The 15,946-nt window shown below is 45.2% G+C and overlaps 1 protein-coding gene across 1 annotated transcript in view; it reads right to left on the bottom strand.

Annotated features, from left to right (window-relative positions):
* BANK1 (B cell scaffold protein with ankyrin repeats 1) overlaps positions 1-15,946 on the bottom strand; it is a 172,802-nt gene that overhangs the window by 13,855 nt on the left and 143,001 nt on the right. Inside the window, exons 9-10 of the mRNA XM_083459213.1 lie at positions 11,669-11,965; positions 8,301-8,564 (exon numbers count right to left, since the gene is read on the bottom strand). Coding sequence (XP_083315339.1) covers positions 8,301-8,564; positions 11,669-11,965 — 561 coding nt within the window. The remainder of the gene's footprint in view (positions 1-8,300; positions 8,565-11,668; positions 11,966-15,946) is intronic.

The following is a 15,946-nucleotide window of genomic DNA, read 5'->3' as shown; positions in this document are numbered from 1 at the left end:
GCAAGGCAAGTAATTTGCACCCCCTAACCCGGGGCAAGGCAAGTAATTTGCACCCCCTAACCCGTGGATTTTAGCACTAGAGTCTCTTCCGCGCCCCCCAGATGTTGCGCCAGGTGCAGCAGGCCCCCCTGCACCCCCCATGCTACGTCACTGCTCCCACAAGTCTTCAGGACAGCCATCCGAAGGCTGGCGCGGGGGGAAGGTCTCTCCGCCCCACTGCCAGGCTTCGGAGCAGCCTTCCGAAGGCTGGTGCGGGGAGAAGGTCTCTCCACCCCACCGCCAGGCTTCGGAGCATCCTTCCGAAGGCTGGCGTGGGGAGAAGGTCTCTCCGCCCCACCACCAGGCTTCGGAGCAGCCTTCCGAAGGCTGGCGCGGGGAGAAGGTCTCTCCGCCCCACCGCCAGGCTTCGGAGCAGCCATCCGAAGGCTGGCGCGGGGAGAAGGTCTCTCCGCCCCACCGCCAGCCTTCGGAGGAGGTCCGAGGACAGTGGGGTTCCTGCTTCCTTGAGGAGGGCCGGCCAAACGCGCCACCCCAAATGTTGCACCCGGTGCGGCCGGCACCCCTGGCACCCCCCACGCTACGCCACTGGAGAGGAGGAAGAGGAAGCACCAGGGTGGTGACAGCTGATGGACACAGTGTCTTTAGAAAGCATTCCAGAACTCCCCTCTCCCAGAACACAGCAAGCCTTGAAAGTAGGAGAGCAAAGAGCTCAGAAGCAGAGCCCCTCAGCGCCACCCGTAGGGGAGATGAAGACAATGACAAAAGAGGAAGTGGGAGGAAAGGGGGGGGTGAAGAGTCACTCAGGACAGCATCACTATCCCAAGAAGCTGTGTTCCAAGCCTATCTCTAAATATTGAATAAAAAGCAGATGGTAAGAACTTGTCTTGTATGTTCCTGGCAACTAGCCGTGGAAGTTGCTTACTGCCGTCTGACACAAGAATTCTCCACCAATATAATGTTTATTGTATGTTATTTTCATCAATATATACATTTGTATGCATACTCTCAGGGGTCAGCAAACTTTTTCAGCAGGGGGCCGATCCTCTGTCGCTCAAACCTTGTGGGAGGCCAGACTATATTTTGGAAAAATAAAATAAAGAATGAACAAATTCCTATGCCCCACAAATAACCCAGAGATGCATTTTAAATAAAAGCACACATTCTACTCATGTAAAAACACCAGGCAGGCCCCACAAATAACCCAGAGATGCATTTTAAATAAATAAAAGCACACATTCTGCTCATGCAAAAACACACAGATTCCCGGACCATCCACGGGCCGGATTTAGAAGGTGATTGAGCAGGATCCTGCCCCCGGGCCTTAGTTTGCCTACCCATGGTCTACCCTAATACACATTTTTCTATTTGTTGTTTGGTTGGAGAAGTGTGTTGCAATTTTGGTGGGAAATTTTGCTTATGCTCAGGGGGCAAGGCAGGGCAGCAATGAGGTTAAGCTGAACCAATGGGAGTGCCAGGCTGTCTCCACCGATGTGTCCGCATTGCCCGGACCATATTGCTGTGCTGCCCGCATCAACCCAGTATGTGGCACAGCCACTACTGCCAGGTGACAGGCTCCACAGTGCTACCCCACCAACATGGCTGCTCCTGCAATGCCATCATGTTTCACGCCAGTCTAGTGTCAACTGCTCGCACCAAAGGGGTCAAGGTCTGAAGAGAATTCTACCCAACCCAATGGATGTTAAGTCATGGACAGGCCAAATGTTAATGGCCAAGGGCAGAAAAATGAAGAGTGTGTCCTCTAACAAATTACCCGAAGAGAAAATAAATTGGGTCCAGGACAGGGATACATTCAACAATGTCCCTGATTAGGAAGTACTTTAACTGATAGGCCTGGGTATTTCTGCTGAGTTTTGCAATGCCACAGCAATGAAATAAATGGAATTACTTCTCCAGCTGTTCAAAGTCAAATTGCTAGAACCACTTTACATTCAGCGTCTTGCTGAAAATCATTTTCAGCTGGCAACAAACACTCTGAGTGGGCGAGGTAAGAGAAAATAAATTATTCACTTTTTTTGGACGGAATTAGGAAAACATGTAACTAAACTGCAACACAGCAGGCACACGGGCATGCTATGATTTGAGGAGAAAACAGTGAAGAAACATGTCGACATTTCTCACAACACTTAACAAGCCAAGGCACCCGATTTTGGCAATGACAAACTGAAGCACATCCAGCGGATGGACAGCATATTGAAGGTCTGGAAACTTAAGTCCTATGAGGAATAGGTGAAAGAGCTGGGTATGTTTTACCTAGAGAAGAGATGATTAAGGGAAGGCATGGCTGGATTGCCCCATAGAAGATGGGGCAGACTTGTTCTCTCTCTGTGAGATCTTGTGGGCTCTGTGAGATTCTGCAAGAATTCAATGAGTTCTTGTGAGATTTCAGCAAGATTTTGCCAGAAGCTACTGATACTTCATCAGTAGCCAGAAGCTACTGATACTTCACCAGGGGTTGAAGTGGTGGGATGAGTGAGGTGCCCACAAGGGTGCCACCTCTTGAGCTACCGCTGCCCAAGGTGGCTGTTTCACCCTGTCTCATGAGCAAGCGGACCCTGCTCTTGCTCCACAGAGGACCTATGGGTGGAAATGGGTGGAAGCTGTTTGACAGTGGAACATACTGCCCAAGAGCTGAGGATCTTTCATCCACTGGAGATACTTAAGCGGCTGATGGATGACTATCTGTTAGGGGGGGGTGTAGTTTTATCTTGGGCTGTACATTCTTTATTGATAAGGGGCTTGGACTAGATGAACCATAGAATCATAGATTGGTACAGTTGGACGTTATACCTGGTCATCTAGTCCACCCTCTGCAATGCAGGAATCTCCGTTAAAGCATCCATGGCAGATGCTTAAATCTCTGCTTAAAAACCTCCAATGAGTCCACCACCTTCCAAAGGAGTTTGTTCCACTGTCAAACAGCTCTTACTGTCAGAAAGTTCTTAGTCAGAATCTCATTTCTTGTAACTGGAAGCCATTGGTTTAGGTCCTACCCAAGTTTGCTCCATCTTCCACGTGACAACCTGTTAGATATTTGAAGATTTCTATCACATCTCCCCTCAGTCTTCTCTTTTCTGGGACAAAGATATCCAACTCCCTCAACTCTAAGGCTTGGTTTCCAGACCCTTAATCATCTTGGTTGTCCTCCTTTGCACACATTCCAACTTGTCAATATCCTCCTTTAACTGTGGTGGCTCGAACTGGGCACACTACTCCAGGTGTGCTCTGACTAAGGCAGAATAGAGTGGTACTATTACTTCCCTTGAACTGTTGATGCAACCTAGAATAAAATTCACCTTTTTTTTGCTGCTGCATCACACTGTTGACTCGTGTTGAGCTTGTGGTCTACTAAGACCTTGAGATCCTTTTCACATGTACTTCTTGCAAGCAAGGGTTTGTATGGAACTGGTTCTTCCTGCCTCTATTGAAATTCATTTTGTAGTTTCGACCCAGTTCTCCATTCTGTTAAGGCCATACTGGATACCAGGGCCTCGGACAAAACCCTGTGGCACCCCACTTCTCACTTTCCCCCCCAGGATGGCGTGAACAACCAGCTACAAATCCACTTAACTGCTTTGTATGGAGAAGAACTAGGTTTAATCCCCAGCATCTCCAGGTAGGATTTGGAGAGACCCATGCTTGAAAGCCTGGAGAGTCACTGCCAATCCGTGTGGACAACCCTGCACTAGATGGACCAATGGTGTGGTTCAGTGTAAGGCAACTTCCTATGGCCGCGGAGGCAGGTGGGGGCAGTCATCTGCAGCTTTCCATTGACTCCAATGAAACTTTTGAAAATTTACGCCATCATTGCAGGTAGAACTGATCTTTGAGCAAGCACAGGTCCTGCTGGACTCATTCTGGTTCCCAGTACATAAGCACCTACTTTTCTAATGGTGGAGTGATTATTGTATATTGATTCTGTGCAGAATTGCTTTTGGAATAACGTACTGAAAAGGGACAATTATGAGATGGTTTCAGATGATATAGTGAACCAAAGCAAGAAAGAGCTATAGAGACTACATTCAGAAAACATTAACTTTGGTGAATTCAGTTCCTTCTCTCTGATCTTATTTTCTAAGCTTTCACTATCTAATGTAGGATGTTGAGGCAGCAAAAAACTGATTTCCTCCATTGGAAGCACCACCTGTTATGACAAAAGCCCTCAAATATCATTGATGACATTATACAAGTCTTGTTGACTTGAAGGAAACACTCGATGTGAATGAAACAACATTAAGGGAAATTGTGCTTTGAATGAGAATGTGCTTGCTACCAGACCATCAAAATAAAACTGCAGTTCTAGCAAGAACTCAGGCTGGTGGGTGGAAGGTTAAGAGATGTGCCCCTGAAACACATTGCATCCCAACAAATAAAGCTGAATGCCAATGAACAGTCCAGTGAAGGCAGACTCTGAGACTGGGTTAAGTTGTTCAATCTGCTTCTTTTTGCTGCTTCTTTTAATGCTACAGAAACACTAGCAACATGGTTCCATTTACTATGAAGGTAACATTGCTGCACAATGAAGCTCTCCTTTACCCCCAGTTGGACTGGTGAGGGGCCCCTCTGAGCCACTGGGGACCATCAGTCACTGCTGGGTTGGGGCAAGTGATGACCCCAGGCCTGCATATAAGCCTGTATTGGCCACTTATGTCTTCCCTTCATTGCCTAAAAGCAGCTATGGTGTGATGTCTTGGAGTGATTTGCTAATGGAATTTTCATGGTGGCAGGAGAAGAGTTAGCCCCTCCTATGCAAAAACAATTTTTTAAAAAATTTGATGGGGGATGCATTCGCACATATTCAATGTAGTACCTAGTTTTGCTGCATTTTTTTGTACAGTTACTTGAGAATAAGCTCTGTTTCTATTATTATTATTATTATTATTATTATTATTATTATTATTATTATTATTATTATTATTAATATTATTATCATACCACCCTATACCCTGGGGTCTCAGGGCAGTTCACAGAATAAAATCAAAATATAAAACCACAAAATACATAATCAGAATAAAAAACAACCCAATAACCCCCCCAACCCCCCCACATTTTAAAAGGGCATTGGATGTCAATCAAATCAACCAAAGGCCTTGTTAAAAAGGAATGTTTTTGCCTGGCGCCTAAAGGTGTATAATGAAGGCGCCAGGTGAACTTCCCTGGGGAGAGCATTCCACAGACGGGGAGTCACTGCAGAGAAGGCCTGTTCTTCTGTTGCCACCCTCCGGACCTCTTGAGGAGGAGGCACATGAAGAAGGGCCTCAGAAGATGATCTCAGGGTCTGGGTAGGTTCATATGAAAAGAGGCGGTCCTTGAGGTATTGCGGTCCTGAGCCATTTAAGTCTTTATAGGTCAAAACCAGCACTTTGAATTGGGCCTGGAAACTAATCTGCAGCCAGTGCAGTTGGACCAGGATCGGTGTAATATGCTCAAACCATCTTGCTCTGGTGAGGAACCTGGCCTCTGAATTCTGCACCAGCTGAAGTTTCTGAACCATCTTCAGAGGCAGCCCTACATATAACGCATTGCAGTAATTTAACCTTGAGGTTACCAAAGCATAGACAACAGGAGTTAGGCTATCCCTGTCCAGATAGGGGCGTAGCTGGGCCACCAGCCAATGTTGATGGAAGGCACTCTGGGCCACTGAGGCAACCTGAGCCTCAAGCAACAGCAAAGGATCAAGGAGTGCCCCCAAGCTATGAACCTGCTCCTTCAGAGAAAGTGTAACCCCATCTAAAGCAGGCAATCTCCCACCCATCCAGTCTAGGAAACCACCCACTAACCCGCCCTCAGTCTTATCTGGACTGAGTTTCAGTTTGTTGGCTCTCAGTTTGTTGGCTCTCATCTCATCTCAGTCAGTTACTGAGGCAAGACACTGGTCCAGCACTTCCACTGCCTCATCTGCAGATGTAAAGGAGAAATAGAGCTGAGTGTCATCAGCATACTGCTGACAACACACTCCAAACCTCCAGATAACCCCACCCAGCATTTCATGTAGATGTTAAACAACGTAGAGGGTAGGATTGAGCCCTGTGTAGCCCCACATTGAAGGTTCCACGGGGCTGAAAAGCAAGTAACACCCTCTGGGAGTGGCCATCCAAGTAGGACTGGAACCACTGCAAAGTGGTGCCACCCACTCCTAGTTTGGAGAGTTGCTCTAGAAGGATACCATGGTCGATGGTATCAAAAGCCACTGAGAAGTGTTTGGATTTGGATTTGATATCCTGCTTTATCACTACCCGAAGGAGTCTCAAAGAAGCTATCATTCTCCTTTCCATTCCTCCCCCACAACAAACACTCTGTGAGGTGAGTGGGGCTGGGAGACTTCAAAGAAGCGTGACTAGCCCAAGGTCACCCAGCAGCTGCATGTGGAGGAGCGGAGACGCGAACCCGGTTCCCCAGATTACGAGACTACCACTCTTAACCACTACACCACACTGGAGAAGTCGAGAAGAATTAACAGGGACATGTTTCCCTTGTCTCTCTCTTGACAGAGGTCATCATACATAGTAGAACTTCCTTCTGAAAAAGCATGCACAGGTTTGCAGTCCACATCCCATGGAAAGCAACAAGACTTTACCGTAAAGTATGTTTACTACTGGAATGTGTTTGTGTGGCAAATCAAAGAGGGGCAGGGAATTACAACAGCGCTAAGCAGGCTTCTTCCTTGGCAGTCTTTTCCAGGGATGCCAATGAGTCAGCAGGCACAGAGACTGAAGTATCCCCCTTAGGCCTGAGGCAATTCTCTAAGGTCAGAGCTGAACTACATGGCAGATCACTGTAAGCAAAACTGCACCTGTCTCTGTGGTTAAGCTGTGCTAACTTCAGTCTCCAGGGCGGATGAGCCTGTGCCTTTAATGAGCACAAACCTTTTGCTATGTGCTACGAAACAAAATGCTCTCATGCATTTATTAAACAGTTATTCTGACATTGTGTAATTGGAAGCATATTGAAATAACCTGGTGAGGAATATTAAGAAGCCAAGGAACAGGAAGGAAGCGCGTCGAGAGTGCACGCCATCTGGACATAAAGCCATTTGGCACGACGGCGTGGCTTCGTCTTGATGAAATTTTCCTATGTTACTGAATATTTATCTGAGTATAGATGGTGCAATGATTGAGGGCAGGGGGAGGTGTGTACGTAGTAAGAAATAGATCCCACTCTTTCCTGAAGGGGACAACATGTTTGGCAATGTGCACCTGATATTATTGCAAATTGAACTAAACATTGGTGGGGGAACATTTCCCTGCTTTAACCATTTTCGTATGTGTAGCCTTGCTGGCTGGGGGTGATGGGAATTATAATCCCAAACACCAAGACGACACCAGGCTGAGAAAGCTTGATCTCAGCTTACTCCATTTCCTGAACTGAGACATTTAGTCTTCAACTGTTCATTGCCTTTTGCTAGCTAATTACGCATAAATGACAGCCTTGAGATAACTACCACCCCCAGATTCACCGCCGAACTCCTCGTTAAATGAGAATCTGTTTACAGATCATCCGCTGATGTTTTCAGTGCAAAAAAGAAAAGGAAAAAAAAGCCTTCTCCCAAAGGCCTTGTGAAATGTAGTTCCTTAAGTGAGCTAGGAATATCCAGTTAATGATTCTTAACATGGTCTATATGGTGCCTCTGGCACCAAATCATGACAGTTAAACTGGTATAAAACTGATGTAAGTACCTTAGAAGTTCTCAGGGGTCTTTAAAAATAAAATAAAATTAAGAAACATTATTCAACTTGCTTGTTTCCAGTCTGCACTGATGCTTTCTCTTTTCCTGTTCCTCAAGGGCAGGACTGCCACTGCAGCAAATCAATGCTGTTGTGTTACATTGCAAACCTCCCTGTGATCTTTGGATGAAGGACAGTATGTAAATTTAATAAATAATATTATTATTATTAACACCTGGATTCTAGCATTGGGTACTCTGCGTTATGGGTGGACTCCTGATAGGCACTTAATGGAGCCTGTGGCTGGTCTGAATAGAGTTTAAAAAGCAGAGTTAACCAAAAATGCTTTGGTGCCTGAATCTTACTTCATCAGTGGCAACAAGACAATATCCTGAGCAGGCGTTAAGGGACACATAGCTCTGCCTTCCAACCCATACTAACTCTTTATCCACTAACAAAACCATAATATTTAAGTTTTTTATGTGTTGTGTTTTTCTGCAAAGAGCTGAACATGAATGTACAAAGAATGTTAGACTGAGATTATTCTGTATATTTACAACAGATATTCGCTGGGCATTAATGGAACTTTATGAAAAGTGAATGGCAAACAAAAGTTACCTTGTGCTATGTAAGGAGTGCTCTCCGCTTTTGTAGGTGCAAACAAAGGACGAGGTGCGGGCGCTGGTGGCCGGTTCATAATAAAGGACCTGCCACCTTTTCTTCGCTCTTTGTTGTCGTTGTCAAAAATGATATCGTACACACCATCATCCACAAGAGCAGAGCTGTATGGATCTTCCTCTTCTGATTTCTCAGATTCACCTTCTTCTTTCTCCTCCTCGTGTATCTCATCGGTTTTCTTTTGTTCTTTCTCTGCTTCCCATTCTACAAAACACGCACAACAGCAACATCATTATCCAGGCTCCTGGGTTTCCAGGGTGAATGAAAACACCACCATATGCCTGTTAAAATAAGCCTTAGTAAAAATCTTTGCACGTTGCATACAAAGACCGCGTATACCTCTATAAATTGGACAGCTCAAAATCACATTTATTCCCTTAAGACCACAGTTGCCTGCCATTTCTATTAGAGGCAAAATGGCCTTTTAAAAACAATACAAATTCATCGGGATGAACTCTTGTAAACTGCTATATAAATGCTAAAAAAAGTATTATGGGCTCCTTATAATTGTGTAATCTGGAGAGGTGTGTGTCTCGCTTTAAGCTCAAAAGAGTAGTGAGGATGTTAGTGCAAAAAACACAGTCATTGCTGGGTACTTTAAGGACTTTTGGGAAACACAAATTTGCCTAAAAATTGTGTATGCTGTACTAATTTGTATGAACAGGGGCTTCTGGTTGAATTAAGATTCTGGGAGACTGAGTCTCACCAAGGCAGGTATTTTGCACTGTTGACATAGAAATTCTGCAAAAACCATTCTCAGTAAGCCCAGATTTCTGCATTGCAGGTATTTGGACTAGATGACCCTTGCAGTCCCTTCCAACTCTACAATTCTATGATTCTATGTACACGTGTTTGTGTGAAAGAAGCTCAAGGTGCCCATTCATACAGTTCAGCGACTGCATACACAGAGACACGGACAGTAAACCCATTGAATGCAGAAAAGACCTACAATCAGAGATATTTCCTCGATGACTGTTAACGAAAGGCAAATTAAAACAAGTGTGGCATCCTGTGTACACACCAGGAGACCCTTCCCAACTTGCCATTATTATTATTATTATTATTATTATTATTATTATTATTATTATTATTATTATTCCACTATGTTAGCATTCTGACCTCCCGGCTTCCACAGGGGGCACTCATGCCACTGGCAGACAAACCTTTCCCGGGAAGGATGGCAGCAGTGGGTTGACTCCAGGTTGCTCTGCAGCTATTCTCTTGCAGTACCTGCAGCAAATGACTCTCCAAAGAATGTGGATGGATGACTCATTACAGTTTCTCTTTGAAAAAGAAACGATCGCACCCCTCCCAAAGATGAAACCAACCTAATGCTTCACAGAAACACAGCGCAATTAAACTGAAAGATTCATACAGAAAGCGCTTCAGAGGGATTTGGCTTCATCCCCAGGATATTAACTGGCACTGCCTGGAGTTAGTGCGCACGTCTGCCTGCTTAGAGACACGTCCGTGATGCAATAGAATTATTCATGTGTGGCGTCGCCATGTGCCAGTTTGGCGGGCCGACGAGCCATTCCAAACCCTTTCCAATAAATCCTTTGATCCCTTCTCCCCTCCTCTGTCGGCTGCTCTTGTGGGAACAGTGGCACTTCAAGGGCACAAGCCACGCAAAAGGTGATTTGGCAAGAGAGCAGTATCTTTATCATGGGCGGCAGCACCCACCATATTTTATGGCAGTTAAAAAGACTCCAGACTATTTTGTCACAACACTTTGCACATTTCTATGCTCCATTGTTATATTGGTTTATGTGAACCAGTTATACCTGTATCTATATCTATATCTAGATCCAATATTGATAGGGCTGGTTCAGGTGAGATTTTCTACAATAGCAGGGGTCAGCAAACTTTTTCAGCAGGGGGCCGGTCCACTCTCCCTCAGACCTTGTGGGGGGCTGGACTATATTTTGAGGGGGGAAATGAACGAATTCCTATGCCCCACAAATAACCCAGAGATGAGTTTTAAATAAAAGGGCACATTCTATTCATGTAAAAACACGCTGATTCCCGGACCATCCGCTGGCTGGATTTTGAAGGCGATTGGGCTGGATCCGGCCCCCCGGGCCTTAGTTTGCCTACCCATTCAGAAACTTGGAGGCCACCATATATTGCAGAATTACAACACATGTTGCCCCTGACCATTGGCTATGGTGGATGGAGCTGATAGGAGATGAAGTTGAACAAGATCTGGCTCCCCGTTCCTGTTCTAAAATTACTCTGCTTTACACTGGGTGACCCCATTGACAGCATTGTGTAGATAGCCCAGTCAACGCTGGCACAGTGACAAGGTTGGTGCCAGGCAGACCTCCCTATGGAGAGAATTTAATAAACAAGGAGCTACTACAGAGGAGGCCCCTGTGGGAGGGCATTAAATGTTTCACATGTGCAGACCTCACTTTTCACCATGTGTCTTGTTATGTACTGAGTTGAATAGGATCCAAAATGCAGCAGCCTGATTGGTTCTAGAACAATAGGATTCAGAATGCAATAGTCTGATTGGTCCTAGAACAATAGGATTCAGAATGCAGCAGTCTGATTGGTCCTAGAACAATAGGATACAGAATGCAGCAGTCTGATTGGTTCACAAGAGCCACCCAATCCAGCTCCAGGTGGAAGTGAATCCGCAACCTGATTGGCCTATAGGAGTATCCCGGAATTAGCCAATCATGTGGGGCCCATTGTGTAAATAATGTATATAAAGCAGACATTCTGGGGGAACTTCCATTCCTCCTCACCACTATGAGCTGAATAAAGAGCATGAAATCCACTCTCGACTCCAAGTATATTTCATGTCTCAATGCAGAAAAAATAAACGTACAACATGCAAAATTTAAAATGAGTTTTAAACATCAGAGAGCAGAACACTGGTACAGCATTCACAGTGCAAAGGCTTCCTGAAATGAAACCACTTTAACCCGATGTCTGACCCTTAGCAGGAATGGTTTCTGCCTGGTTTCTAATGGGAGAGAATTCCATAGAGTCGTGCTCCGGTCAATGCAGGAATGCTACTGGTGCTCCCCCAGGCAAACTCAGTGATCAACTTGGGGCGTACTGGTGAAGGCAATCCTGGGCCAAAGTTGCTTTATTCACGAGTGTAAGAACCTTGAACATGGCCCCAAAGCAGCTGGGAAGCTACTGCAGGCTTTTAATGCTGTTGCCATGTGCTCATGGTAGTCTGTTTCCATCCCCAGCAACAGGCAGCATAAAATGGCAGCACAGAAATATCTAGATTAATTAAATAAATACTGCAAATATTTTGGGAGGATTTGTTTGCTTTCATGACTCCATACCTGGGGTCCAGTTGAAAACCTCATCTTGTCTTGTGGTGGTAAGTGGGATTCGAGGCGGCAAAGGTGGCCTCTCAGGGTAGACCACATTTCTGCTTCTTCCTTTAGGAGCCTCCTCCTCCTCCTCCTCCTCCTCCTCACTTGAGCATTGTGGATTCCCCCCTAATTTATTTTCTTCTTCTTCTCCTCCTGTTTTAGCCTCTCTTTCCTGTTCCTCTCCATCACCAACCATTCTCGAGTCCTTCTGGATTTTCCAGCAAGCTCCAGGCTGTTCTCTTGGGTTTGGCCTGGCGGGTAATGCTGAGGAGGACATATTATCATTATTTCATTTTAAAATACAGTATGCCATCTGGAAACATTTCATATTTCACAGATTTCCACTGAAGCAACGGCAGCACTGCTTATAAAACTTTCATGAACTAATACAGTGGAAAAGCTGACACATGTATAACTCCCGTGAAAAAGCACCTAAAATATTTATTAAATGAATGGTGGAGGTTTTCATTAGATTTTGTAACTTTCCTGTGTAACATATTCATGCGTGTGATAATGTTAGGCTTTCTCCAAATGGTGGTGGAAACCCAGAACTGTGTCTGCTCCCCTTCATGCGCCCCCCCCCACTCTGAGCTCAAATTGCTCGATTATGAATGCAGCACAGCACATAGGAGTGAGTCGAGCAGGCTATAACTTATGCAGCTGTATGGGGTTATATATTTTTAATAGACTGTGACTCGCCAGCTTATCATTTGGCATTCTTTAACATGGAATAAATGTTGCCCTTAGGAGAAGAAATGTTAGAATTGCTGCAAAGACGGTCCTTTAATGGGTTTGTGAGGCCCTGGTGTCTCACTGAGCACACATATAAAGGATGAAGCCATCCAGGGTAGTGGGGAAGGCAAATGGCTTCCACATAGTTGGGTTTTTTTAGAGACAGTCTCTATTTTGGATGAAATGATGCCCCTTGTGCATTCCATTTGCTTGCAGCTGCAGTTAACAATGCCTTTGCCCATTGATAGCTGAACTACCGACATCTGAGGCTGGGATATGACCCAGCTACTTGGCACTGGCTTCATTTGAGAGGTCTGGCCGACTACCAACAGTGGCAAAACTAAGGGTCATTATAAAGATATAATAAAGTGGCTCCACACCACCCATGAACCACTTGAATATGGCTATGGGTCTTGGTAGACCTCTTAGTGATTTCACTGCCTGTTTGTAGCATAGTCAAAATAAAAAATTCCTTCCAGTAGCACCTTAAAGACCAACTAAGTTAGTTCTTGGTATGAGCTTTCGTGTGCATGCACACTTCTTCAGATACACTGAAATAGAAGTTGCCAGATCCTTCTATATAGTGAGAAGGTGGGGAGGGGTGTTACTCAGAAGGATGGTGGGAATGGGAGATAGGCAGATAGCTGGGAGAGCCTATTGACGACTCTTAACGACTGTAATAGGTCTTACAGGAAAAGGCAAGGGGTGAGAAGGTGAGAAATGGTTTAGTTATGTATAGTGAGATAAGAATCCAATGTCTTTGTTAAGCCCAGGTCTTTTCATGGTTTTAAGTTTGGTAATGAGTTGTAATTCAGCAGCTTCTCTTTCCAGTCTGTTTCTGAAATTCCTTTGTAGTAAAACAGCTACTTTGAGATCTTGTATAGAATGTCCTGGGAGATTGAAGTGTTCTCCTACTGGTTTCTCTGTTCTGCGATTCTTGATGTCAGATTTATGTCCGTTTATTCTTTGGCGTAAGGTTTGGCCTGTTTGTCCAATATAGAGAGCTGAAGGACACTGTTGGCATTTGATGGCATACACAATGTTAGACGATGAGCAATTAAATAGTCCCGAGATGGTATGTGTGATGTTGTTGGGGCCAGTAATGGTGTTGTCCGGGTGTATGTGGCAGCAAAGTTGGCATCTGGGTTTATTGCAGGCTCTGGTGCCAGTGTCTGTGTTAAGTCTGGTTGTAGTATTATTGTGGGTTAGGAGTTGTTTAAGATTGGGTGGCTGTCTGTAGGCAATGAAAGGTCTTCCTCCCAGAGCTTGAGAAAGAGAACTGTCATTGTCCAGGAGAGGTTGTAGATCTCTGATGATGCGTTGTACTGTTTTAACTTGGGAGCTGTATGTGATGACTAGAGGTGTTCTGTTATTTTCTTTTTTGGGTCTGTCTTGCAGCAAGTTCTCTCTGGGTATCAGTCTGGCTCTGTTGATCTGTTGTCTAACTTCATCTGCTGGGTATTTTAGTTCTGAGAAGGTTTGCTGTAGATCCCTTAGGTGAGAGTCTCTGTCTGTAGAATTGGAACAGATGCGGCTGTAACGTAGTGCCTGGCTATATACAATGGACTGTTTGGTATGTTTGGGATGGTAGCTAGAGGCATGTAGATATGTTTGTCGGTCAGTTGGTTTGCGGTATAAGGTGGTGTCTATGCGCCCATCCTGTATTTTTATAGTAGTGTCCAAAAAATGTATTTCTTGCATAGATTGATTCATTGTAAGGTTGATTGTGGGGTGAAAATCATTAAATTTCTGGTGAAAGGTGTCCAGGGTCTGTTGACCATGTGTCCAGATGATAAAAATATCATCAATGTATCGCAGGTACAAGAGAGGTTTGAGTGGGTAGGAGTTCAGGAAACGTTGTTCTAAATCTGCCATGAAGATGTTGGCATACTGTGGGGCCATGCGGGTGCCCATTGCTGTGCCGCTGATCTGAAGAAACAGGTCATCACCGAATTTGAAGTTGTTGTGGGTAAGGACAAATTGGCAGAGTTTGGTGGCAAGGTTCGCTGTGGTTTTATCTGATATGGTGTTCCTTATGGCTTGTAAACCATCGTTGTGTGGGATGTTGGTGTACAGAGATTCCACATCCATAGTAGCTAGTATAGTATAGCATAGATGCTGTATACTTTTTAACTGCATTTTATTGCTGGGAGAGATCATCAGGGGGTTTGGGCTGGGCCTTGTCAGGATTCAACCTCAATCTGTTAGCTGCCATCCACCCTCCAACTGCCTCTAGACACTCACACAAGACAGAAGTACTGTTCTTGGGGGACAGGGGGCAGGCTGGTGTGGAGGACTCCCTGGTCCTGAATGGGGTAACTGTGCCCCTGAAGGACAAGGGGCACAGCCTAGGAATCATTTTGGATTCACAGCTGTCCATGGAGGTGCAGGTCAATTCTGTGTCCAGGGCAGCTGTCTACCAGCTCCATCTGGTACGTAGGCTGAGACCCTATCTGCCTGCGGACTGTCTCGCCAGAGTGGTGCATGCTCTAGTTATCTCCCGCTTGGACTATTGCAATGCATTTTACATGGGGCTACCTTTGAAGGTGACTCAGCAATTAATCCAGAATGCGGCAGCTAGACTGGTGACTGGGACTGGCTGCCGAGACCATATAACACCGGTCCTGAGAGATCTGCATTGGTTTCCAGTATGTTTCCAAGCACAATTCAAAGTGTCAGTGCTGACCTTTAAAACCCTAAATGGCCTCGGTCCTGTATACCTGAAGAAGTGTCTCCATCTCCATCGTTCAGCCCAGACGCTGAGGTCCAGCACTGAGGGCCTTCTGGCGGTTCCCTCACTGTGTGTGAGAAGTGAGGTTGCAGGGAACCAGGCAGAGGGCCTTCTTGGTAGTGGCACCTGCCCTGGGGAACACTCTCCCATCAGATGTTAAGGCAATAAGTAACTATCTTACTTTCAAAAGAATTCTGAAGGGACATCTGTTTAGGGAAGTTTTTCATGTTTAATGCTGTATTGCATTTTAATATTTGGCTGGGAGCCACCCAGAGTGGCCAGGGAAACCCAGCCAGATGGGTGGGGTATAAATAATACATTATTATTATTATTATTATTATTATTATTATTATTATTATTATTATTATTATTTCTTATATTCTGTCTTACAATATCACAAATCGAATTCCATCGAATTCAGATGGTAGGGGTTCTTCACAGACCACCCAAAGTGGATGACCCTTTGGGAACTCCTGGGGAGCTGGTTAGGACTGGCTGCCAGGGACATGGACTTCCTGACAGCTGTTTTGACAATGCAGTGCAGTGAAGGAACCTAGGTTAGTCCAAAGGAGGGACTGGTACCAGCCTCCTTTTGCTACATAGCCAAAGGTGCTCCTTTCTAGACTCAGATAAGGAGCAGTGGTCTTCAAGACGGCCACTGGAGTACCTGTGGAGTCCCTGGGCAAGGGATGCTAGTGGTAAAACACCAGGAATACCAGAGGATGGAGTGTGCTCAAGGGGAGAAGAAAATGGTTAATGGCAAAAAGCTAATGTGCTTTAAA

The sequence above is a fragment of the Podarcis liolepis genome (genome assembly GCF_965112155.1).
Source record: "Podarcis liolepis genome assembly, chromosome: 9".
NCBI classification, from domain to species: domain Eukaryota; kingdom Metazoa; phylum Chordata; class Lepidosauria; order Squamata; family Lacertidae; genus Podarcis; species Podarcis liolepis.
The sequence above is the reverse complement of the archived record's forward strand: the minus strand, read 5'-3'. Positions and strand labels throughout refer to the sequence as shown.